Genomic DNA, 26894 nt, shown 5'->3' on the forward strand with positions numbered 1-26894 from the left:
GCCATCCTCGACTGCGCTTCCCTTCTCTTGGTATCCATTCATAACTCTAACGGTCCACTGGTTATCCATCCTACACATTACATGGCCTGCCCAGCTCCATTTTGCCAACTTAATGTCAACTAAATTATCGGCTATCCCCGTTTGTTCTCTGATCCACACCGCTCTCTTCCTGTCTCTTAAAGTTAGGCCTTCCATTTTTCGTTCCATATATACCATTGTTGCGTGTGAAGTGCGCGACACAGTACGGTGGATTGAGGCAATAAGAAGCAGACGACAAGAAGAGCGCGCGCTGAGGTGAATTTCGTGTTGGCTAAAGACGACAACGTCGAAGTGCACGTGAACATGCGGCACAAGAAGAAAAACAACAAAAGAAATACATCCAATCGCAAGACAACTGTAAACCTCAAGCAGCCAATGAGGAAACGACAAATCGGCCAGAGTGGCAGAAAAACGAGGCACGCTGGCAGAAGGGGGAGCGTTCCGGAAGCGGCACCAGGAGAAGGTCGGCCACCGGACCGGGGGTTGAAGACGGGCCGTCGGGTTCCGGACCCGAGCCACCAGGACTTCATCCGACCGGGGCTTCTTGCCAACTCCATCCGTTCAGGAACTGCTGCCCGAGGCTGGCGAGCGTCTGCGCCCGTGGCAGAACTTGAGCTGTCGGGCTACGGGCCCCAGTTCCACAACCAGCTGCCCGACCAGAACGCCGCCGCCGTCTGCCCATGCTGCCGAGCCGCCTGTCTTCTCGATCTAAGCCAGAGTTACCGCGCTCTGGTAGCCGGTCCAACACAGCGACCTTTTGGTGAGAACAACACCGCTTCTCTCGTCGTCTCATCTCCGTTTCACCGCATCGAGACTATAGTGCGCCACACACTCGCGGCCTGCCCGAATTTGCTTGCTATCATTAGCGTTCTAGCTCCGAGTGTTTCGTATTATGAGTTTTTCATTGAGTGTTTGTTTTATAGGTTACTTTCCATTTTAGTTTTAATAAATGTTTGTGTGCGTTTTCCAACAAACGGCTTTGTCCTCATTGGGCTTTGTCCCCCAATTGAGGAACCGTCTTCAAAGTTAAAGAGAAAAGTCACGCTGCATCACAACCATATACCAATTTTCGTGCATATACCAAGCACCAAAAATTATTACATTGAAACTGTAAAATTGCACTGCGAGTTACATGCGAATTTTGACTTACAGTGTGGCTTCGAAGCAGTGCGGCTCACACTGCCCTGAAACCACCTTTAGGGCATAGTTCACCATCAGCATCGACCAAGAGGTAGGGAACACAGCAGCTGCCCAAAGATACGATATAGATGATTCGAGCCTCCACGAATGAAGATTGTTTTTAAAAAGATTTGGCCACGAATGCCGTTATTTCCACGGGTTAAAAGTCCAGGTTTCTTTTCTTTCCAGGGTGTTGTGATTGGAGTACGCCTTACACGTGGAAAAATATGCACACTTGTTCGTTTCAAATACCCCATTTACCTGATTCTAACATGCCCCTGAATCTGATGCACACTAAAGTTTCGCTCTCTTAAAGACAAAAATATAAGTTACCTGAATGTCCTGAATGTAACAAGTCGCCAATTCATAAAAGAAAAAAAATAGCATGCCTCCTACACCTGCGATCAGAAAAAAAGAGTTGTGAAGAATTTACTTGCACATAAGGGAATACTTTTTTTTTGTTAATGAGATTTCATAATGAAAGCGGCACATCGTCATCACCATTTGTGCTTCATTGGCCACACATAGCAAGTAGGGGGTGTGCGAATAGTGGTGGGAAGTGTGGGGTCTCACATATTCACCAACATGTTATGATGCAGAAGTCACATCTAAAGATGTATTTACACTATTGACACGTGTACATGTTTATCTTTCACCAGTGACCGCTTTTCACCGGCCAACAAATGTTTAATGTTATCACTACTAGGCACAGCACACGCCTTGCATGTATCGGAAGTTTCTCGAACGTTATCGATGCTTCTATCCATTGTCCATTGTCACCGACACTTACGTAATCTGATTGTATGAGCGACGCGAATTGTCTAGTACTTTCTGGAAGACACCCCAGGTGAAAATTTCCAACTGGGAATTCAACTGGTTCCAGTTAAACTGGTTTATGGAACAATTCCCAGTTGGTCCCCATTGCAACTGGTCCCAGTTGGTTCCCGTTGCAACTGGTCCCAGTTGGTCCCCATTGCAACTGGTCCCAGTTGGTCCCCGTTGCAACTGGTCCCAGCTGGTCCCCGTTGCAACTGGTCCCAGTTGGACCCCGTTGCAACTGGTCCCAGTTGGTCCCCATTGCAACTGGCCCATGCAGAAGCCTATCAAAAGTGTATTCTGCTGATGGATTTCATACAACTAAGGCAGTTCAGCTATTATTGCTTAATTCCCTAGCAAAAATACAAACACTAATAGCCTATTAGGTTATTGACACTACTACAGTCTGTTAGTGAAAGAAAATGTTGCAATGTACCAATACATAACGAAAAACAGGTAAAATTGCTAAAAGCATTTATTAGCACAGCATGTATTTTTACAGATTCATCTTTCGAGATCTTCATCAGGTCAGCAATCTTGATTGCGAGCTTTTCGTTGACTTCGACCAAAGGACGTCCTTTTGAGGAAGTGGTTAAAAAACCTGGGCACAAAAATACACACATATAGAAGAATTAGAATACAGAATTACCAAACTAATTTTAGGACAGTGATATATGCTAGCTCAAAATGTTTATCATAATAAAAAATGATGCCACGTGACACGATATGACAATTATAAAGCACACAAAATCAACATAAGATATGTATTCCATCGAAACAGAAGGCAGATATAAAGAACTCTAGACAGAAATCTTGCACAGCGTTGTCGGAAACAGGCATGTCATTGCTGCAACGCACACAGCAATCGGCCCGACGGCACTGTAGAGAAGTACTTACGTCCACCGTCAGGATAAAAAAAAAGAAGAAAACACTTCATACTAAGAAGAATAAGAAGTATAATTACCTCGAAATGGTGAATCGGCGCCGGGGAGAACACTGCACATCGATGTACGCTGATAAATCCACAAAGCCGAGAAGGGCAGGGGTAAAACAGTTGCCTTGCGTTGTTTTGAAGTCAAAACAGCAGCCATAGATAAAACTATCCAAATATACTACTGCACGAATCAGATTGTGCAGGCGCTAACACCACGGGTTCCTTAAAAACACATCGTTCATTCACTAACACGCACGCACGCCTCGCGTGACGCCTCGCCTAGACATGGCAGCCGCCATTACACACGTGCTGTGCGCAACTACGGCTGATTACGGTAGCAGTTTTATGTCCTTCCCGCCCGCCTTGTTCCCTTCTCTGCGATACTGCTCTTTGATGTCAATAAATATTACGGCCTTTTATATGCGGTATCAAGTTAGCAATTTACATTAAAAGTTTAACATCTACTTTATGTGCACTTCAACAGAAAATACGACACTGACGAAACTTCAGCGGCAAACAAATATGGTTGCTGCTATTGACCGTCGTTCGAAAGCTGGCCGGGCACCGCGATCTGACGGCTGGTTGTTCGGGTTTTTCTTTCTTTCTTTTTTTTTTTTTTTCGTGTGCTGTAAACACTAGCTGTTTCCTCGACTCATCCCGACGAGGCTCAGTGAAGCAAGACCATGTAGGCGCACGTCGCTTTTGTGTATGTCGCTGAGAGATGGTGCGCTGAAACAAATGCAAACGTGCGAATGCAATCTGCTGTCCAATTGTACAGCAGAATTTTTAATTATTCAGTGATTAATTAGAAACACCTCTCCATGCAAGCAAGCGGTCCGCTAGTCTAATTTTTTGTCGATTAACTTTCAACAGCAAACAAGAGCTGCAGAATCTAGCAGTACATGTTGTATAAAACCAGCAACAATCTGCATAAGGCCAATAGGACCCATTAGTCTAATAGAGAAACTAGTAGACACGCGCAACACTGCTTGTATAAGACTAATAAGTCTAATACGCACGGCCTATTGATCTTATAGGTAAATCAGTACGACTAATAAAAATTGATATTGGTCTAATACAAAACTTAATACAAACGTATTAGACTAATTATTACAAACTTCTATTAGAATGTTTGCTAGGATTGCTAAAACTGCCAAACTTAATTGCTCAGTATAAGTAGGACTAGCTGCTGCTGTCTTAGCAAGCACTGCATGTTACTTGCTTTCATTTAAACTTCTGGTCACCATTTCATTTGGATTCAAACTGGAACCAGTTGCTACCAGTACAACTGGCCATTGTTTAAGTTGCTTCCAGTTGCTACTGATACAACTGGTCAAAGTTCCAGTTGGAATCCAACTGGAACTTTGATTCCAGTACAACTGGTGAAAGTTCCAGTTGCCTCTCTACTGGGACCAGTTGATTCCAGTACAACTGGTGAATGTTCCAGTTGGATCCCAACTGGGTCCAGTCACTCCCAGTATAACTGGAAATTGTTCCAGTTGGATCCCAACTGGAACCAGTTGCTACCCAGTTGCTTTCCAACTGGGACCAGTTGGTGTGTAACTGGGACCAGTTGGTGTGTAACTGGGACCAGTTGGTGTGTAACTGGGACCAGTTGGTTTCCAGCTGGAACCAGTTCATCCCAGTTGATCCCAGTTGGATCCCAGTTGGAAATTTTCACCTGGGACGGGAGCACCAGGGATTACTCTGGAACCTTCGATGACTCATGTATAAAAGCCGACGTGTTTCGTTGCTGATCAGATTTTCCCCGATCGCCGACTGTGTTCGCCGCTATCGTTGTGCTTCGAGTGTAACTTGCTTTTGTCGGCACAGGTTTGCCCAATAAAGTCCGTTTCGTCATTCACAGTTTTGCGACTGTTTTCTTCACCGTCACTACTACGTGACACTATTTACAAGAGAGACGATACATAAACAAGATGGCTGTCGAGACCGAGCCCACCTCTACACGTCAAATCGCTTTCTTCTGACTAGTGCCACTCTTGGTTGCGTCGTAACCATATTTACAACTATACGCTTTGGTAATACAGTTAAACCTGAATATAACAAAGTCGGTAAAATCGGCAATTCGCTTCATTACATTGAAATCCAACCTTTTATGTGTAATGAAGAAGAGTAACCTGTGCCTCAGCAGCATCGCCACCGGCATGAGCTCGTGGTTGCTGTCCTCGGCCGAACGCTTGTGACTGCTACCCGTTCGCCTGCATCCGTTGCTAATAAACCTCTTACCAAGTGGTGGAGGTGCTGGGTTTCGACCACCCTGGAACTTCGGAGTCGCACTCTACCCCCCATCATGCCCGAGGACGCAAGCGGCACTCAGAGATCAGGTCGCATCCATCTTTTCCCTACTTTTTTTCCACCAGTACTCTAATCGTCTCTTGCTGATCTCTACGGCTGATCTGTTTATGTTTCCTTCCACTTTAAACCCAAGCGCTTCTGGGAGTTGCACGTTACCTACGGTTCTCGCTGGGTGGATCCCGTCGCATTCCATTAGGATGTGCTGAGTGGTCTCTGGATCTTTACTGCAGCATACACATGTCTCATCTAATTCCGAATATTTGTTCCGATATGTTTTCGTCCTTAGGCAACCGGCTCGAGCCTCAAATAGCAAGGCACTGCCCTTTGTGTTATCGTACAGATTTTCCCTTCTAATTTCTTTCTTCTCATTCTTGTAAATCTCCATTGTCCTTTTCGTTTCCATTCTTTGCATCCAATTCACGGTCTCTATTTCTCTCACTTTCTTTCTGATGACCCCTGGTTGTCTATTTACAGTTTCGATTATCCTGTACTTGGTTGCCAACTTCCTTGACCTCTTCCTCTTGACCTCTTGACCAACCCCCCCACCGGCGCCGCCCACCCTGGTTTGTGCCGGCGCCTTGCGTCTGCGAGATCCCCCTATCTTCTCCGGCACAGATGAAAAAGACGTTGAAGATTGGATCTCCTCATACGAGCGAGTGAGTGCCAATAACCATTGGGACGATGCTACCAAGTTGAGAACCGTAGCATTCTATCTCTCGGACGTTGCGAAACTATGGTTTCTCAACCATGAAGGCGACCTCACTACGTGGTTGGTCTTCAAGACCATGTTTACCCAAGTTTTTGGTCGGCCAGCAGTACGAAAGCTCCGTGCAGAACACCGTTTGCGCACACGATCCCAGGAGAGCGGAGAGAATTTCACGAGCTACATTGAGGACATTCTTGACCTTTGCAAACGGGTGAACACGTCGATGTCGGAGGAGGAGAAGATCAAACATATAATGAAGGGTATTGAGGACGACGCATTCCAAAAGTTATTATCGAAGAGTCCTCGCACTTTCGTTGACGTGATCGAATTGTGTCAGAGTTACGACGAGTTGCGCAGGCAACGGCGTCACACCAGACGTTGTGGGGATCGAGGTGCCTTCCCGCGCCTCGTCCCCCAAGCTCGCGCGTGGCGCTTAGCTCGATCCCAGGGAACCGCCGCCGTAACGGCAACATGGCGGACACGGCTAGCGCGCCGGACTTACTTTCCCGCGCAAACCGTGCTTCTCCCCCCCGGAATTGGGCTTGCCCCGCGAGAACACGTCACCGGGACGCGCCCTGATTGGCCTCCCGCGCGGCGGCCCCCGGGCACCCTCTCCACCCGAGCTCTCGTCCGCTGAGCGCTTCCTCGCCGCGGCAGAGAGAGGCTCTCAGGCTCGCAACGAGGTGGTTACATGAGACCTTTGTTCTCGCGACTCCTCGTTATTGCGCTTGGCGGACCGCTACCCGGTTAGCCTTAGCGCAGCGGGCGCGCGTACTCGATCGGTCTTGCGGTGAGCCTTGGCCCGTAAGCGCCGTGACTGTAGCACTGAGCTGTACCTTGGGTGAATAAACCCGTGCTTGTTGGCGATCTGACTCCGGAGCCTTCTCTGCGCCGTGTCGGAGAGTCGACGAACCCTGCCGTAGCGCCTTTGTGCGTTGCGGAGTGGAGGAGCGTCGTGCCCTTTTCTGACCGTCGCTCGTAGGGTAAGCCTTGTGCAAACCCATCTCCACATAACTGGAGCCCAACGTGGTTTCGGCATGGCATCAGAGCAGGCCCCTTCACGGCCCTCGTTCCTGCCTGACCCCCTGGCTGCGGACTTATCGTCCTTCGGAGCGAACGACACCGATAGCACGAGGTAGGTTCGCCTTCGCGACCCTCTGCTTTCGGCCACCGGGAGCGATCCCTTCCTTGGAGCGCCCTAGGTGATGTCGACAGCTCGGATGTGTACGCTAGTCCTATATAGCCACGCCAGTTACGGGTTTTATCAACTGTTTGAGACGCGCGGGGAGCAGGTGCCTACTAGCCCCTCCGGCGTGCTGTCTCCGCTCGCTGGCCTTTGTCCCGTGCTCAGTTGTGCCCAACGTGCCGCATCGGAGCCACCCCGCTTAGATGCCGGTACGAATACGCTCGCCGGCGTCCCTTTGTCCCGAGAGTCGTTCGCCGCGCCATGTGCCGCATCGGAGTCACCCTGCTTAGATGCTCGCACGAATACGCTCGCCGGCCTCCCTTTGTCCCGAGCGTCGTTCGCCGCGCCATGGGCCGCATCGGAGCCACCCTGCTTAGATGCCGGTACGAATACGCTCGCCGGCCTCCCTTTGTCCCGAGCGTCGTTCACTGCGCCATGTGCCGCATCGGAGCCACCCTGCTTAGATGCTCGCACGCATACGCTCGCTGGCCCACCGTTGTCCCGAGCGCATTTCTCGGACGAATACGCCGCGGTGCAGCCTTCCCGCTACGCCGTAGGCGCGAGCTCGCTCGCTGGCCTGCCTTTGTCCCGAGCGCAGTTCGGTGTCCCGTGCGCCGCAGCTGAGCCTCCCTGCCTCGCTGTTGGTGCAAATTGCTCGCTGGCCTCTCCTTGTCCCGAGCACAGCTGGGAAGCAATGTCGAGCGCGAGCCTTCTCGCTCAGCCGACGAAGTCGCCGCGTTTTCCACCTACCGCTTGTCTCACGCGCATCCGAGCGACATTTTCGACGTGCGTGAGTCACCCCGCTCCGCTGTCGATCCGTCTGCCGGTCATGTGAGGCCTCATGCGCCTGTCGGAGCGGCAGCCCAGCTCTTCTCTTTGCCGTTTACTGGCCCCATTCGGTCGGTCGTGCATTGAGCGGACCACATGTCCGTTGGTCCTTTTTGCTCTCCGGAAGTTGGCGTTAGCGTATGTGCCGTTTGCCGTGGAGACGTACAATCCGGCTTAAGCGCTTGTGCGAGCCATCGGGCCGCCTCGCGCGCTGGGCGTTGACATGGGAGTGGTACCTTGTTCTGCGCTACCGGAAAGGGAGTTCAAACGTGGTGGCGGACACTTTGTCGCGAGCCCCCGTTTCGGCGTTCGATCCTTTGGTCCGCCACTCCCGCGAGCATTCGCACCAAGTAGAAACCGGAGCCTCAGTCTCCAATGGCTCAAAAGGCGCGAACCTCATGCACTTAGTAGAGACCGGAGCCTGTGTCTCCAATGGCTCGAAAGGCGCGACCCCCGACGGCGAAGCGATCCTCGGATTGCCAGCCCCGGGAGAGGACGTTTACCTGGTGGATCCCGTTACCTCATCGGGTATTGTCTTCAGCAGGCAAGAGCTGCTAAAGGCTCAGCAGAGCGATCCATGTTGTAAATAGCAATCGTTGACAGGCTCAAAGAGCCGAGCTCCCAAGCGGAGCGGGGCGGCAAAGCCGCCGGGCGCACCCGGACAGCTTGTATTGCTGTTGGCGCCGAGTGCCACGCAGCTTGTATTGTTGCGGGCACGTGGGATCCGTATCTGCTTAAGCAGAACGACCCGTTTTGTAAATAGAAATCGTTGACAGGCTCCAAGAGCCGAGCTCCCAAGAGGAGTGGGGCGGCAAAGCCGCCGGGCGTACCCGGACAGCTAGTATTGCTGCGGGCACGTTGGATACGTATCTCTGCTTGACGCCGATAAAGCTCTCCTGCGCTATATCCCATCTGAGGAGGCTCCCCAGGAGTCTTTCAAGGTGGCGATAACCCGCAGTCTTAGGAAAGCCACCCTGAGCTATTTCCACGACTCGCGGGTGGCCGGACATGCGAGTGGCCTTAAGACTTTCCAAAAGTTGTGCCGCTCCGCTACCTGGCCAGGCATGAAGCGTGACACTCTTCACTACGCCCGCTCATGCCGCGTGTGCCAATGTGTGAAGCCTCGCGCGGGCAAACCCCCCGGGCTCATGCAGCCAATCGACAGCCATCTACCCTGGCAAGTCGCGGCATGTGACATTATGGGACCCTTTCCCAGAAGCCGGCGAGGCTACGTTTTTCTCCTGGCTGTCACAGATCACTTCACGAAATGGGTTGAACTTTTTCCCCTTCGGAAGTTAACGGCACGCGCAATCTGGGACAAGTTGACCGAGGTCTTTAACCGCTTTGGCTTTCCGGCGGAGCTGATAACGGACAACGCGTCCTACTTCACGGCCAAGATGTTCGTGGATGCGTGTGCTGCCTTTGGCATTAAGCACCGCAAGACAACCACGTATCACCCACAGGCCAACCCGACAGAACGGATTAACCGGAACCTCAAGCCCTTGCTCGCGGCCTTTGCCCAGCAACATAGGGATTGGGATGTCTGTCTTAACGAGATAGGCTTCTCCTTGCGGTCCACGGTGAACCGTTCGACTGGGTACACGCCCGCTTTCCTCAACTTCGGGAGAGAGCTGCCAAACCCCATGGACCGCGTTCTGCGGACCGGCAGCAGGGCGTGCGCCACGAAAGCCGGCCTTTCCGGCTACGCGGCGGAACTGCGCTCACGGATGGACGCGGCCCTTGACCTGGCCCGTTCCAACCTGGCAAAAGCGCGAGCTGGACAAAAGGTCCAATACGACCGGTCACATAGGGACGTGCACTATGGTGTCGGCGATCTCGTCCTCAGACGCAACCATGTCTTGAGTGACGCCGCCAAAGGCATCTCTGCCTCCCTGTCGGCCAAATGGTTGGGCCCGTACCGAGTGGAGACCAAAATGTCCCCTCTGGTATACAAGCTGGCTGACTCCCAAGGGAGACCAGTCGGCGGTCCAGTTCACGTCTCGGACCTCAAACCTTTCGTTGCCCGTAGCAACGACTGGGGAGGCGGTCAACGAACCGCAGGCAAACCGTGATACGGCTGGTCCCAGGCCACGCCACCGGTACAACCTACGGAAACGCACCTAGGCAGGTTTTCTCCCACCAGCTGGTAGCCGGACTTTATTCCCTACCACGCCGATGAACGGAGAGACACAGCTACGGTGCGAAGGCGCACGTTGAAGTGGTGACAGGCCCTTTTGGCCTAATATACCCTCTCGTGCTCACCCGCCTTCTGAAGCGCCTAGTCAGCTTTCTCCCCCTAGCAGGTAGCTGGACTTCATTCCCTACCATGCCGGTGAATGGAGAAATGTAGCTACGGTGCAAGGGCGCACATCGAAGCGGTGACAGGCCCATGTGGCCTAATATACCCTCTTATGTGTTGCCCGAGCCTCAGCCTGACAAACGCCCTTTTTTGGGCTGTCAGCCAGGCGGGCAATTTCCTTGGCACGCCGGCTATGCCGGGGGGCGTTCCTGTCCTTCACCTTGCGTCGTCCAGTCTGTTCCCTGCGCCTGGCTCCACTGTGCCACCAGTCTTGCTGACCACGATGCCGGCTGTCCCTGGCCCTACCATGTCAGCCTGCTGCCGACCTCAAGGCCTGCTGCTCCTGGTCCTTCCGCCATGAATGACTCCTGCCTCTGGGGGCCACGAACCCGTGCCAGCCTTGCCTCCTGCTGCCTAGGCTGCCGCTAATTGTGGCTGGTCCCCAATCAGGCGCTGACCTCTGGCCGAGGAGGGTCACTCCGGCTGCCGCTGCTGACCTGGCAGCCGGTTATCCCGGCCTGCTGTTCCTGCGCAATCCGGGGAGCCCAGTGACTTCTGTGGTGGCTGCTGCGCCAAAATGGCAGCCACGCCTCGCGCGTTCCTGGCTGGTCCAGTCCGGCGGACCTCGAGTGTTGCTGGCTGAACCATGGTGCTGCCCTGCCCCGTCCTTCCTGGGCTGCCGACTCTTCCACCTGGCAGGGGGTCCTTCCAGTGTGCGGAACTTTGGTGGCCAAGGCAAACCCCTGGCTTTGTGTCAAGAGAAGCGACGTCTGGTCCTGAGGAAGACGACGACACCCTCTTGGACTTAGCCCCGTTGGCTTAGCCCTCTTTGGCTGAGTCAACCTTGCCACTTGGCCTCGGTCAGCCACTTTGGAGGCTGGCCTCGGTCTTTAGGAGGGGGGAATGTGGGGATCGAGGTGCCTTCCCGCGCCTCGTCCCCCAAGCTCGCGCGTGGCGCTTAGCTCGATCCCAGGGAACCGCCGCCGTAACGGCAACATGGCGGACACGGCTAGCGCGCCGGACTTACTTTCCCGCGCAAACCGTGCTTCTCCCCCCCGGAATTGGGCTTGCCCCGCGAGAACACGTCACCGGGACGCGCCCTGATTGGCCTCCCGCGCGGCGGCCCCCGGGCACCCTCTCCACCCGAGCTCTCGTCCGCTGAGCGCTTCCTCGCCGCGGCAGAGAGAGGCTCTCAGGCTCGCAACGAGGTGGTTACATGAGACCTTTGTTCTCGCGACTCCTCGTTATTGCGCTTGGCGGACCGCTACCCGGTTAGCCCTAGCGCAGCGGGCGCGCGTACTCGATCGGTCTTGCGGTGAGCCTTGGCCCGTAAGTGCCGTGACTGTAGCACTGAGCTGTACCTTGGGTGAATAAACCCGTGCTTGTTGGCGATCTGACTCCGGAGCCTTCTCTGCGCCGTGTCGGAGAGTCGACGAACCCTGCCGTAGCGCCTTTGTGCGTTGCGGAGTGGAGGAGCGTCGTGCCCTTTTCTGACCGTCGCTCGTAGGGTAAGCCTTGTGCAAACCCATCTCCACAACGTCCCCCTGCGCCCACCGACTCTTGTGTCCAGCTTTGGTGTCAGCGACGACCATGCTGCCCTGTTTCTGAAGATTCAGGAATTCGTTCGCGCAGAGGTTGCTCGCCAGCTATCTTTGATGTCTAAGAGGTTGCTAAGAGGTTTAGTAGCAACGGATGCAGGCGAACGGGTAGCAGTCACAAGCGTTCGGCCAAGGACAGCAACCACGAGCTCATGCCGGTGGCGATGCTGCTGAGGCACAGGTTACTCTTCTTCATTACATATGCAAATTTTTTCTTTCACATGTTTTAAAGTTTACCCTATTTTTATGCATATACCAAGCACTATGTGCACCATGTGATCAGCCACACTGACAGCCATGCAACACCATGGCTGCACTAGCAAAGGAGACGCGTGGCAACCTGAGTTAATAACTTAAGTTCAAGAAAGTTACATACTTCGTTATATGGAGAATTTGGTTATATTTAGGTTTGTTATATTAAGGTTGAACTGTATAAACAGGTGCGGGCCTTGAACCTTACTCATCTTGTTATGCCTGCAGTCTTCGGGGTTCTTACCAATTTTGAGGTTCACAGGTAACCGAGGTATGCAATGAAGTTTGTGGAGAGCACACGCCGCCACCTTCTCCCGCGGGCACTAGCCGTAGCTTGCGCACGTAGCACACGCGGCGGGAGCCGGGCGGACACTGGAGAGATGCACTTTGCCCTCTCCCGGTTCTCGCTCGCCTCTCGCGACACGCGTACCCGCGCGGGAAGAGGGAAAGTATCCGACGGGCGAGGAGGACATTCCCCTCACAAAAGGTAAAAAGGTATAAAAGAGCGCAACCGAGAGACCCCCCGGGGCTCTCTGACCTCGCTACTCCTGACCTGCCCCTACGGATATACCCGCTGCAACCCGTAAGTGACCTGGAGTTGCGTACCCAGCATCCGGACGAGTTCCTGCTGGAGTATGTTCGAGCGATGGACAAACTTTATTGTCTTGCGAACCCTCTTGCCACGGACGCCGAGAAAGTCGACCCCGTCATACGGCAAGCTCACCCAAATTTCACGGCCTACTTCAGGGGATCTAGGTTCCGAGACCTAGACGAGCTCGCCGCCGAAGCAAAGCGCATCCAAGAGGACATCCTCGAGGCACGAGCATACCGTCCGCCTCCACCCGCTGCGCTGTCACTCGAGCCTCGCTGCGCATGGAACGGCGGCTGGATCGCTTCACATTCCCCTAGGGTCGACGCATCGGCATCATTCGCCGACGAGCAGGTCCAGCATGGTTGGGAATTATCAGACCGTGCCTTGGACCCGTACGCCTACGCGCTGAAAACAGCACAGCATAACGAAGCACGCAGTGCGCCGCGGCAGGAACTTGCGGCTAATGCGAGACCAGAGGAGCGGAACATGCCGACCGCCAAGCGTGGAAGCTACGGCCTGCCAGATTGGGGCGACGGGCACCCACGCCACCGAGGCTTCAGTGGCCGTTATTACCAGTGCGGCGGGCTGGGGCACATCGCCTGTGACTGCGCAAGCACGCCGGGCCGAGGACCAGCACGTGGTTCGGGAAACGGGCGCGGCTGCCGGTGATCACCTTGGGTCCCGAGCGGCGATCTCGAACACAACCGGAGATTTCGATTTACTTGCGCCTTTGGGTTGTCGCGTAGGAGATGTCGTGGACTCACAGGCGCCATTCATCGAGCGAACGATAGCCCGAAAGAAGTTTGCCGTATTATTGGATACTAGGACGAGCACTTCTTTATTTGGTGATGAAGTGTTACATCATCTCCGCGAGAACAATATCCGCTTAAGAGATAGTGACACCACTTTCCACCTTGCTTCTGGCACAGCACAATTGAGTGGTGCAGCAAGACTAGTTATCCGTTGGGAGAGACGCGTCAGGCAACAACGCCTCGTACATCTTCCCAGTCAGTCAGTGCCTGTTATTTTAGGTGGAGACATTTTCGCCAAGTCGGGCACTTTGATAGACATTGCCAGCAGAGGTTACCGAGAGAACGGAACGGCTGCTTTGAAGCGTTTCGCAAAAGCGCCCGTGCCTGTGCAGACACGCCAGTCTCCGGGTGCGGCGCGAGCGCACCACACCTAGCAAACAGTAATCGGTGAAGGCGATGAAAGCAACAGAGAAACGGTGGCACAACATTGTGCCGCGGTGTTGCAAGGGGTAGTGCACCCACTTTTGTCAGAGCTCAACAGCCTACCGGAGAGAGAAAGCGCAGGACTGTCATCGCTGTTCTACGAATATGACGCGATTTTCACGGACCGTCCGGGCCGCTCTACGCTAGTCAGGCACAGGATAGACACGGGTGACGCTGCGCCGTGGAAATGTAATCCTCGGCCGATAAGCTTGACTAAACGGAAAGCACTTGACAGCGCCTTAGACGAACTCATCGACACAGGCATTCTGGAAAGGTCGAACAGCCCATGGGGCTTCCCGGTAGTTCTAGTCCCGAAGAAGGACGATACTTATCACCTTTGTGTAGACTACCGCAGGCTCAATGAGGTTACGAAGAAGGATGCGTACCCTCTACCATCCATTTTCTCTTTAGTATCTAACCTAGACGGGGCAAAGTACTTTACGACACTTGAGGCTAGTCGTGGATATTTTCAGGTCGAAATGGACGAGTGTGACAAAGAGAAAACATATTTCACTTGTCACCGCGGGCTCTTTCAGTTCAAAAGAATGTCTTTTGGCTTAGTCGGAGCTCCCGCTACTTACCAGAGGTTGATGGGCCGAGTTCTAGGAGATGCGAAGTGGCAACATGCTCTTGCATATCCCAACGACACAGTGGTTAATTCGAAAACATTCGACGAGCACCTGCGCCACTTGAGAGACGTCCTAGACAGGCTGAGGTCCGCGGGTATCACGTTGAACCTGAGTAAAGCTGAGATAGCTGCAAATAGAATAACGCTGTTGGGATTCACATTGGACAACGGCCGCATTCTGCCGAGTGAGGATAAGCTCGAGGCTATACTGAGCTACCCGTCGCCGAAAGATATCGGCGAACTGAGACGCTTTTTGGGATTGGTGAACTTTTATCGCCAATTCATTCCAAACTGTGCGACAGTGCAAGCACCTTTAACGAAGCTCTTGTGGAAAGACAAGCGTTGGACTTGGGGTCAAGAGCAGGAGGCGGCACTGCGCGGCCTCACAAAGGTGCTCGCTGACACGGCAGAGTTGCAGCTGCCCGACTTGAAAAGGGAGTTTGTGATTCAAACAGACGCAAGCGACCTGGGTCTAGGTGCAATTTTGCTTCAGGAGCACGGAGGCATTCTCTGACCGGTTGCGTTCGCAAGCCGTTCGTTGACGCTGGCGGAAAGGAACTACTCGGTGACGGAGAAGGAGTGTCTCACGATAGTTTTCGCTCAGCGAAAGTTCGACTATTACGTCGACGGAGTGGCATTCACGATTGAGACTGACCACATGGCTCTCACTTGGTTGAGGCACTTGAGCGAGCCGAGTGGCCGCCTGGCGCGTTGGGCACTGCTGCTAGAGCGTTACGACTTTAACGTGCGCTACCGCAAAGGAAAAAGCAATGCCGTAGCTGACGCACTTTCGCGAGTCATGTGTGCCAAAGCGTGAAGCCCCGAGGCGGACGACCGCCCGACTTCATGCAGCCTATCGACAGCCAGACTCCCTGGCAAATCACAGCGTGTGACCTCATGGGTCCGTATCCCACAACACCGAGCAGGAACAAATTCTTGCTGGTGGTGACGGATCGCTTCAGTAAATGGGTAGAACTTTTCCCCCTACGAAAATTGACGGCACAGGTGATCATGGATAAGTTGATGAAGGTTTTCACTAGGTTTGGTTTTCCGGAGCAGTTGATAACGGACAATGCGTCCTACTTCACTGCAAAGGTGTTCGTTGACTCATGCGCCGCACTTGGCATTAAGCATAAGAAAACGACAACCTACCATGTTCAGTCGAACCCCACTGAACGAGTCAATCGCAACATCAAGCGCATGCTTATCGTGTTCTCTGAAAGGACTCAGATACCTACCTTCTAGAGATCGGGTTTGCATTGCGATCGACAGTGAACCGCTTGACTGGGTATGAGCCTTCTTCTCTCAACCTGGGGAGAGAGCTGCCGAATCCGATGGATAGGGTTCTCGCGGATCACAGTGGAATGCCAGTCGCGCCGTCAGCATGAGCTGAATACGCAACGCATCTATGTGTCAACATGACGGATGCTTTACATAAAGCACGCTGTAATCTTCGCACTGCTAGGCCACAACAGAAGGCACAGTACGACCGCTCGCATCGGAACGTCCACTACGAAGTGGGCGATATGGTGCTTCGACGCAAGCACGTTCTCAGCGATGCTAGCAAACAGTTTGCTGCCTTGCTGGCGCCGAAGTGGACCGGGCCGTATCTAGTGCGAGAGAAGGTTTCCTCGCTTGTTTACCAGCTCAAGAACAAGAAAGGAAAGCCAATCGGCGGACCGGTACACGTATGCGACCTGAAACACTACGTGCCGTGTGATGAGCAGTGGGATGACGATCAGGCTCTCCCTCAATGGTGATCGGTGAGAGAGAGCAGTCAGAACCGAACGGTGAGCCCGCAGTCGCGCTACAATTTGCGTAGCAGGCGAAAGTAATCTAACTGCTAGTTGCGTAACCCAACTACTGTGAGGAACATTCATAAGTCCGGGTGACGTTGCATACCGCGAGCATACAGCCGCGCCGGACTGGCACCTTGGTAGTTCCTGCCGGGGAAGCGAACGTCTAGTGACCACGGAGCGCCGAGTACGTAGCCACGGAGCGCCGAGTGACCACGGAGCTCCAGCAAGTAGCCTCACAGGCCACAACGGGAATGTGGCGTGAATGTTCAACGCGTGTGTATGCGGGGTACGGTTTGGCCAAAGACTGCTGTGAGGGCCAGTGCGGTGATTATCTTGTGCTGCGAATCGAATTGATGATGATGCTTGCGAACATTCCCTTCGTAACAGACGTCGACGGTGTTCCCAGAAAGGGCTAACTATGCTGCTGATCATAGTGCCGCTCCGTGCAATTTGCTAATAATAATTTCCAGGAGCAGAGCAAGACGAGATATGGCCATGCAAATTGCCTGCAGTACGCGCTGGAACAACTGACGCCCTTGCAGCACGGCGTTACACCGGCCTTGGAGCCGCACGAACCGCTAGCCGGCGGCCGGCAGGCGACCACTCCCTCCAGAGCAGTTGACACCTGGGGCGCGGCACTGAGAGCCACCTTCGAGCCCCGACAACGATACCGCCTCGCAAGCCCGAGCAGTGCAGCTGACCAGCCGCCTCCGAGTCGGCCTCAAGTGTCCGCCAGCTGAGGGCTACATCACCACCAGCCCGACGCTTCCTCGGTCGCCAACCTCGGCGGGTACTCAGGCAAAAGGACGTCCCTAGGTGCCAGCCTCAACGTACGGGGGCCTTCTTAAGGGGAGGAGGATGTGGGGAGCACATGCTGCCACCTTCTCCCATGGGCGCTTGCCGTCGGTTGCGCACGTAGCACAAGCGGCGGGGGCCGGGCGGACACGGGAGAGATGCACTTTGCCGTCTCCCGGTTCTCGCTCGCCTCTCGCGACGCGCATACCCGCGCGGTAAGAGGGAAAGTATCCGACGGGCGAGGAGGACATTCTCCTCACGAAAAGGTAAAAAGGTATAAAAGAGCGCGACCAAGAGACCCCCGGGGCTGTCTGACCTTGCTACTCTTGACCTGCCCCTACGGATATACCCGCTGCAACCCATGAGTGACCTCGTTTGCGTGACTATCACACGCGACGAGGCAAGCCTATTTTATTACTTATTCCAAAGCGGACTTCCCTCTGCAAGTGTGTTTTATTGCCCGCAGCAATAAACGTTCTTGAATTGACTCGCTTGTTGCCTTATTCGCCCAAACCCTACGTAGCAGCGATTGCCCGCGCTACCGGTTGGGGAAGACCCCCACAAGTTCTCTCGCAGTGCCTGGTATGTTTTAAGGCGAAGCTTTCTTTGCCTCTTCCTTTCACTTTTCCACTGCTGCTGCAGTCCTGCACGACACGTTGGGAGGTGGTTCAGAGCGTGCACATACAGTGGAATCTCGTTGATACAATCCTGCATAATAGGCTTTTCGGGATAAAAGATTTTAATTTTGTTCATTTCCGAGCCAGCGTCTTATAGGAGCAATGTATTTCGGAAAATACGATTTTTAGATGATACGTTTTATTTTCGAGTTCCCGTGAAGATAATATCAACGAGATTGCACTGTACATGGCAAGAGCATGGCAAAGAGCAAAGGCGACGCGAGGAACTCGTTTGGACCTTTCTATAGCGTCTCACGTGCACAACACCTTCTGCAGCTCCCTGGGCGTCGCCACAATGCCCTCTTGACAGCTGTGATTATTAATAACCCCCCACAAACGTATTGCAGAAACTGCAGCGCTTACCTGCAGTGAATGGAGGCTGACATTTGGTAGAATAGACGCAGCCACGAAACGAGTGAATGACAGCATTGCCACTCATCGCTCGCAGTTCCCATACATGCGGGGAAGGGGTGAGAGGGAAAATACGATATGCGAAGGCAAAGAAACACTACTACTAGACACAACAGTGGTAGCTGACAAATTGGATTAATTTAACCTCAAGGTACAGCACGATACGTTTCTGCTATTTCTGAAAAATAAACACCATGCATATATGTCAAGCAGACAACTGATGCACCATGTGCAGACGCAAAGGCGCATTAAACCACCATAGCGTCTAGGCGGCACCATAGAAGCAGTCACACGTTTAATCAACACTTCTGTGTCCGCCGCAGTAGCTTTACAGCTATGGCAACGCTCGAGGTTGCGGGTTCAATCCCGTCTGAGGCAGCCGCATTTTGATGGGGACAAAATACAACAACACTCGTGTACAGTCGGGTCTCACAGTGCTCTTGGGACAAAGGGACGACAAGATTGTAGTGCAAACAATCAAAAGGCATTTTTTGCATCTTTCAGACACTAATGCCTGCTAGCCGAATTACTACCCATAGAATATTTAGACGGGTGCGCGACAAATCAAGGAAGTTCCGACTCACCACGACAAGATAGCAAGCAAATGTGTTCGCATGCATGCTAGACACCAACGCCAAATCGTTCATTTCAACGGTCCCGCGAACGGTGGAGTGTTCAAATGATCCGTGTTCGTCCGTTTCGGGGTCGTGGTCCTAAGCCTTTTTGGGACACTAGCTGAGCATCTTCCTCAACCAGCGAGTTGCCGCCAAGTGAAAAGCAAATGCAAGAAATGCTGCCAACACTGCCTTTTCCCTGGTATTTTTTAAGTCTAGATTTTGAGATACCTTACATCCGGCACAAGAACTTTCGAGATAAGAGGTGAAAATCACATGGGACCGGTTGACACCATGGCTAGAAAATAATTTTGACTTAACCGATATTTTAAGATTTCAGAGTTTGAGGACACGTGTGTATGCTCCATAAGGCGTGCTTCTATCAAGGTTGTCATGACAATTTTTCCTTTTCGTCAAACTTCCTCCCTCTTGCGGGTTTATACAGGTCTAACCTGCTGTACAGTATACACACCTGTATACTTTGTGGAATGTTGCCCATAGATTAAACTTTTATATTGATGCATTTAGTGCATCCTCTCTTACCTGAGCAGTGCTGCTAAATTAAAGAAGAAGAAAATAATGTGGGAAGTTTCTGTTTCCGTTAGCAATGAGTGAAATTCACAATGGTGAAGCACTGCCTTGGCAGTGATTGATGTTCGGAAATTTGTGGGGTCTCAAACGTGCTCTTGGGACAAGGAACGACAATGCAATATTCGGAACAAACAAAAGGGTATTTACCGAGCCTTCTATACACCTATGCCAGCTAGCCGAATCGCAACCAATGGAACATGCTGAGGCTAACGGATCGATGAAGTCCAACTCATTGCAACAGGATATAAAGCGAATATGTTCACCCCAAGAGGAAAACCAAAGACAAATCGTTTGCGTGTATAGTCATGCAAACAGGGACACATTCAAACGATCGTGTCCGTCCATTTCGGTGCCCCTGTCATGAGTAAGGGATAGGCGAAGAAAGAAGGATGACGATGATGAAGAGTGCAGAGCGTTTGAAACAGCCCGAATGCTCGAGGCGCGTGACCCGAGCTGCTATCGGGAGAGGGGCAGGACTGAGCTGGCATTGTTTGCGTGACTCCGGTCGAAGAAAGTTGTCTCGCCAGCACCGTACTGGCGACGGGAGCAGCAATTGTTCAGTTCCCGAGGCCATGACGCTGGCATTCCGAGGCACGGTCAGCGACCTCGGCGACGTTCGAGCGAAGCTCCTCGGACTTGCTGCAGCCGCTCACGGTAGTCCCGGGCATCCAAGCAGAAATCCCCCTTTGAAGGCAGGCCAGCAGCGTCACGCAAGTGTCCCCTGGGCGCCTCATTGTCACTTGAGCAAGGCACAGGACGGGAGCGGTGGCTGAACCTATTGCTAGGCGTAACGTCCTAGAACTCGCTGCCACGTCATCGACGTTTTTTAGTGTGGGGAAACTCAACACAAAAAAATAAGCACGGAATTCTTATGTTACAAAAGAGAGCTCGTCAGTCTATAGCGAATGTTCATTATTGCATGCATACTGAAGAATTGTTTCCTCGCTTTAATGTCATACAAGCATATAAACTTTATAATTCGAACTTGGCTGTCAAATATAAAAAGTCTGTCTATCAAAATCAATATGCTTTTATAAATTTTGCTGATCTAACAGCAAATACTCCTTGCTATTTGTTTTGAAACCAAAATTTCTGGACCATTCCCTTTTGCCGAACTCAATACGGACGACAAATGTTACGCTATACAGTTAAACCTGCTTATAACGAACCTCCATATAACGAATTCTTCTATATAACAAAGTCTTTCTATTCCCCGCCGTTACTCCATAGAAGCACATGTTACTCCATAGAAGCACACGCGTCGGAGTATAGAGGAAATGGCGTTTCGGCTGGCGCAGCGCAACTACCGTAGCATGACTGGCCGCAAACGACGCTGGCCCGCGCACCGATAACGTCGGACTATAAACGGACCTTATACGACGCTACGATGCTATCAGTAAGCGGTAAGAATCGCGTTTCTTTTTCGAATTTTTGCGCCAAACCTGCATATAATGAAATCCTCTTTATAACGAAGTTTTTCAGGAATTTGTCAATTTCGTAATATCCAGGTTTAACTGTAGTTTGCCTCACTTGTTGAACACATTGCAAAGCAGCGGAATTATATTCGAAAGATGTAGCATGCAGGAAATTAAAAATCAATTCTTGTAACTTTTTCTCACTTTTTCAACCTCTAGAATCAGAGTTCAAAGCCATTGTTATTTGCTTGTTTACGGAAAAAAACAACTGCGCTGAAATACATTTTTTGTGTGTGATTTTCTTGCTTTTTCAACCCCAAGTAGAAAGTTCAACGTCGTTGTTGTAGTTTATTTTATGAAAATCAATTGTATCAAAATGCTTATTTTTAAAACAAATGCTTCTCTGTACTTCTGATAACACATAAATTACCTAATGGTGTTAAAGTAGAAAATACAAGCTAGTGCCTTGTAAAATTTATACAATCGCGTAACTTATTTGTTACATTCTAAGAAACTGTAAATTGATATAAGTACATTATCCATCTTCCATGTATGTAACAAGCTTGTATGCTGCTGTTGTGTGCCTTGTAAAGGGGGCTTGGGCTTTCTGCAAACGAATTGTTTAGCTTTTTTGCCCAAGCTTGCCCACATCTACACGATATAAATAAACTCAATAAACTTGATAAAGATGACCGGGACACAGGCATCGGAGACACACGGATTGTCCACGCTGCCAAGTAGCGCTAGCACTAGTGCCCGCTTTTGTACTACTGCACAACTACCAACTGCCGGCAGCGCATGTGTAACGTGGGAAAGCTGGATTCCAGGAGACGCGAGAGCCGTGCGAAGAAAACATTAGGGGCCGCGAGTGAGGCAAGCATCCCCACAACTTCCAAACGAAGTGCACACTCAGCAATGTCTGCCTAACAAGGAACCGGTCCTGATACATCCCGATTTTTACTCTATGCATTATTTGCATTCATTGTTTGCATGTCATATGCCATGTAACCAGGGGCCCCAGACCTATTAAAACTACTGACTGTAGCTTTTTGTCTGGAGTCCCTCCCAAATCTTGGGAGAATAAAATTTTATTCAAAATGTGAGGTTCGGCTGCATTCAAGGTGACAAGATGGCACACCCCCTATGACCCTAGCTGCAGTAGGCCACTTACGGTGTACAGGGTGTTCTTCCTCTGGTCCCAGAAGAACGACGAGGCATGCAGGTCAATCACAGAGGCAGTCATGTTCTGCTGGCCCAGGTTGCGGCAGTAGTCCACCATGACGTCCATCTGCAAGCATGCAGTGCAAGATACCTTTACAGCACTGCACTTTTTTCCACTCTTATCACTGACGATAACATGAATTGTACCCAACTGTATAGATCACAATGTCAGTATTGAGCAAAACATATATGCATGATACTTAATTGAACAAGTTCCTAAAGGCAAGCAAAATAAAAATCATGTGCATGAAAAAGCAGTACAAATTTGATGATAAAATGAAACACTCAAATAAAGCCTTATACTTTGGTGGTCCTCTCATATTCAAATGACTGGAAACTGTTTAATACAAATTAAACTAAAGAACTGGCCTTTTTGCATTTTGTGCTTGCAAAACAGTACATACAAACCAGCTAAGAGAATCGGCAAGATGTGTTGGCATTTCGCCTGCTTCATTTCACGCACCGAAAAGCAAACATGGATGCAAGCAAAATATGGAATCATGCTGGTGGACCGTTGTGTTGAGGTGTCGCACTTTGCTTCCCTCATTTTAGTTAGCCTCGCACGAACTGAAATTACTCGTTCGATTCAAGAAAACGAGCTTTGTTCACGTGAACTTGGCATCTGAAATGCCGCCCGAAATTTTGCTAGCCGAATTGAACGTCGTACCACGTGGGCGATGCGCATGCAGAATTCGTCTTCCTTGCACTACTTTAGTGTTTGTCGAGTGCGTTGACTGTACGCAGCGTGAGCGGAGTCACCCCTGGTTTGCTGTCACCTACACACCGTATGCGCTGCTGCCCCGGACTACAATCGAGCTACCCCAGGCGATGAAGATGCCTGTGGCCAGTTCGGCGCAGTAACTTCGGCGGCCGCCTATGTCTGGCTCGCAACCCTCGGCGGCTGGGAAAAGAGCCGGCAGTCACCGACGGCTACTGCGGCCCTCGTCAGCAGGGCACGTCGGCGTAAGCGACGCTTGCTCGTGCCGACTTCTGCGTCGCCGTTTCCGGAGTCCTGGGCTGGAGTCGTGCCGTCAAATCTGCAGAGCTGGTGCTGTGACCAACAGAAGCCAGCGGTGAACCCCAGAGACAATGTCGGATCGCATGTTATGGAAAGCGTGTGGACATTTCCTCGGTGCGGCCACTACTGCATGTACTACCCCTTGTTCGCGAAGTACGTGTTGATGTTAGACAGTGCTGACATGTTTCGCCAGAGTATGCAGTGATTTAAGGTTGGGGGGATGTGGGGATGCGCGACTCACGCGTCCCCTGATGTTGTTTTCCCCGCATGGCTCCCGTAATCCGGCTTCGCCACGTAGCTTTACGGCGGCGGAGTTGCAGCGTATTACGAGAGATGGTGCTAGTGTTGCGCTGCTAACGCCATCTGACGGCGGGGGTTTAGGCGGGCGCAAAAGGGAGAACGCAGTCCCTCTTTGGGTAGGGATCGGTGAGCGATGCGGACGTCCCGCACGTGCGCCGATCCACGCTTCGCGAGACCGTCTCCTGTAGCTAGGAGGAGGGCACCGGTATGGACGAACTCCAATCGTTCAAATGCGCTATCGTTCGTGTGATCGTACACGTGAACGATAAGGCGATGGTGTCATAGCATGGGGCGAACATATTCGCTCGCTATCCGGTCGCGGTGAGTCGGATTTCCTTGATTTGTCGCGCACCCATGTGAATGTTCTATTGGTAGTAATTCCGCTACCGTGTATTAGTGTATGAAAGGCGCAATAAATGCCCCTTTGTTTGTTTGCACTACTGTGTTGTTCCTTTGTCCCAAGAGCACGTGAGACCCCACAACCTTTAAGGTGGAAGCATGTGGGTGTTTCCAACAAGCTGGTAAAAAGTGCAGCTGGTGATGCAGGGTCTTCGCAGCACCACAGTCTGCACATGCTGGTGAAAACCCTGAAGAATATAATGCACTTCCTGTGCTTATACATCTCACTTTATGGAATTCTTCAATAGCATATTCATACTGCTGCAATTTTCAGTTTGATAATGCTGCACATAAATTATGCAGGCACCTTGAGGACGATGACCTCACTGCCATGGTCCCGAGGGTCAGCAAAGAAGACAATCTCGGGCTTCTTGAGGACCAGCGAGCAGGTGAGGCCCACAGTGGCATCGTGTGCACTGACGACCGAGTCGTAGCCACTAGTGTTGTCCGAGGGCAGGCGGCGCCTCACGGCTGCACCTGGTTCTTGACTGCTGTGCAGCGGCAGTGCCTCGTACACGAAGTGCAGCAAGGCCAGCAGGTAGGGCACGGATACCCGCAGAGACGTCTCCGCCACCAGCACATCCACTGCAGCATTTTGTTAAGGCCACCCCCCAAGAAAAATATATTACAGCACGAACATAACTGTGGGCAGCACTGGCACGGATGGATTGACAGATCTTTTCTCACTTAATGTTCAGGTGAATGAGGAAACATTATTGTGAATGCCTAAGATGATCTTCCTAGTTTACTACCAGTGCCAAGCCGTTCTGCCTTGTGCATGGTTGTTAAGACTGTTTTGCTCTTGCGCTGTGGCAACATTAAGATTAACCTGCAAACTATTATGGCTGCTTTGTTCCAATGCTTCTTTGGTGATCAGAATGAAATTAACGGAGGCATATCAGCAACGAAGGCCTATCAAGTAAGTGTCATGGCTATGGCAGCCAAAAGAAGTTTCTGTAAAGTCTGAAAGATGAGGTATTTAGCTTTGGTTCTAGCGTTCACAACATGACAAGCAAAATTAATGACCTTAAAAACTAGATTCGTAGAAGGCTACAGCGCAGAACTGACGAAGACAGGAGAGGCACACAAAAAACACAGACACAGCGCTTTTTTGTGTGACTCTCCTGTCTTCGTCGGTTCCGCACTGTAGCCTTCTACAATATTCAACCAACACGCCAAACTGGTTACTCTGCTCAACTTCAAACTAGATTCATTGCAATAACTTTGTTATTCGGGACCTTAGGGAGGTTTCTAACAAGACCAAGCAACAGCTCAGAAAAGACATCATGAATGGTATTTCTCAGGATAAGCTTGGCATGCTAGCAAACAGGGTTCCACGTGATAAACTGAGGCTTATTATTTTACATTTTTGGGAACTTGAATGAAAAGCATGGCAGTAAAACCTAGCGATAACAAAGCCATAATTATTTGTCGTAATTGTCATTATATTACACGGCCAACATAGCCCACAGGGGAAGTGGGAGTTACTGGTGGGTAAGCCAAAGCCAGGTAGCTGTGCATTGCTAGAGCACTGCAAAATAAATGAAAAACATATGGCGTGGTTGAAGGCGTTTAAACCAAGTTTGTCGAGTGATAGCACGGTTTTGCTTGCTTTAGGAAAGTACACAGACATTGCTCGGCGCCGTCAGCAACTACAACATCTACAATGGTACCACAAGACAACAGACAGACATTGCTCGGCGAGGCAGCAGCAGCAAGCGAATTGACCTTCATGCTGCGTCTCACTTGAACGCGAACTAAGTGTCATAAGCACGGCACATACAAAGCTACCAGCACTAGGCGCACTTTGTACACATCACACATCGCTTTAAAAACATAGGTGCCCACGCAACGTATGCAGCAGCCGCCGATAGTGGCAGGCCACAGAGAAAGAATAATTCAGGAGGCGCAACTCGGCTCCTTCCCGCGTCGTCATAATGTCACGCTGGAGCGCGGCGGCGGACATTGTGACAGCGCCATCTACCAAACGCCGGATGCCTGAAGTATGGTTACATGACCGTTTGTAGAAGTGATGCAGCGGATGCAGGGAGTGCGGGGCTCGGTCAGTCAGTCTTGTCGTCTGCACACGTGCGCGGATGCTTGATGCCAGTGGGCCGCCCTTGCATTAGGTAGCTACAGCTCGAGTATGCTAGCTGAACACGATGCCTGTCGCTAAACGAGACGGCAGCTATTACAACATTTTCTCGCTAAGCAGGCCGGAGCGCCATGAGACGGGGACCGAGCAGTACCGCCCCAAGGAGCAATAATGACTTTTTCGGCTGGTCAAGGAAGACTGCACCTCCAAGGTCAGCGTAGTATTTACGCCTGCTGAGCGTTCCGCTGGGCAAATGTTTTTAGCAGACGATGTCGTTTCTCGTCAGTTCTCGATCCTCGCTTTCTATAAATCTTGCCCATTCTTGCAGGCGTTCGTCATTTGGAGTTTTGAAAGTTCGAGCATTTTCCACGCGTTACTTATATCCGCTGTTACAGTTTAGGACGAAGCATCGATGCCCCATTTTTGATAATCATGAAACGCATACACAATGAACAGTTATATCGTAGAGGAGCAAAGGAGGAACTGCAGAACTTAGAAGGGATGATTCTGACTGCGCGAAGCGAGCGGCAGACCATCGCATCTGCCCGGATACTTTGTCAATGCCGTCGTTCCAGCGATTTCTTCGCCGTAGGGCAATATTTAAGGGTGGAGGGATGTGGGAACCCTCGGGTCCCATGACCGCCGCACGCGCAGCGAACGTCGCGGCAGACGCATGTGCGCCAGGGAGAGTTGGGAGAGGGGAAAGTTTCCTTCCGCGGGCGGCGCACGGGAATCGCAAGCGCTAGCAGCGCCACCGGGTGGGTCACGTGAGATCCCGCGGACATCGCCCGGGTCTCTGGTCTCCAGCAAGCGGTGACAGTGGCAGTCTCCGCCGTCGCTCCCGTATTCCCGCACGTGGTTAGTCAACCACGTTCTTGCCGCGGCAAATGCCGCGGCCCCCCCATATTCCCCAGTTGGTAAGTCGCAAGCCCTTCTTTACCTAGTGTATTA

At 51.7% G+C, this 26894-nt stretch overlaps 1 protein-coding gene and 2 long non-coding RNA genes across 3 annotated transcripts in view; 1 reads left to right on the forward strand and 2 right to left on the reverse strand.

The window, feature by feature from the left end:
- The window catches only part of LOC119460513 (intermembrane lipid transfer protein VPS13A), a 1139096-nt gene that overhangs the window by 700084 nt on the left and 412118 nt on the right, over window positions 1-26894 (reverse strand). The window contains exons 37-38 of the mRNA XM_037721434.2: window positions 24156-24433; window positions 22082-22198 (exon numbers count right to left, since the gene is read on the reverse strand). Of these exons, the coding sequence (XP_037577362.2) occupies window positions 22082-22198; window positions 24156-24433 (395 nt within the window). The remainder of the gene's footprint in view (window positions 1-22081; window positions 22199-24155; window positions 24434-26894) is intronic.
- LOC125947490 (uncharacterized) overlaps window positions 1-26894 on the forward strand; it is a 409960-nt gene that overhangs the window by 47320 nt on the left and 335746 nt on the right. The gene's annotated exons all lie outside the window — the stretch shown is intronic.
- Window positions 2492-4648, reverse strand: LOC125947489 (uncharacterized). The gene is made up of 2 exons (XR_007468333.1): window positions 2999-4648; window positions 2492-2635 (listed from the first exon to the last, which is right to left on the reverse strand). It is a non-coding gene; the product is annotated as an uncharacterized LOC125947489 (long non-coding RNA).

Source organism: Dermacentor silvarum, chromosome 8 (assembly GCF_013339745.2).
Source record: "Dermacentor silvarum isolate Dsil-2018 chromosome 8, BIME_Dsil_1.4, whole genome shotgun sequence".
In the NCBI taxonomy this organism is placed as follows: Eukaryota; Metazoa; Arthropoda; class Arachnida; order Ixodida; family Ixodidae; genus Dermacentor; species Dermacentor silvarum.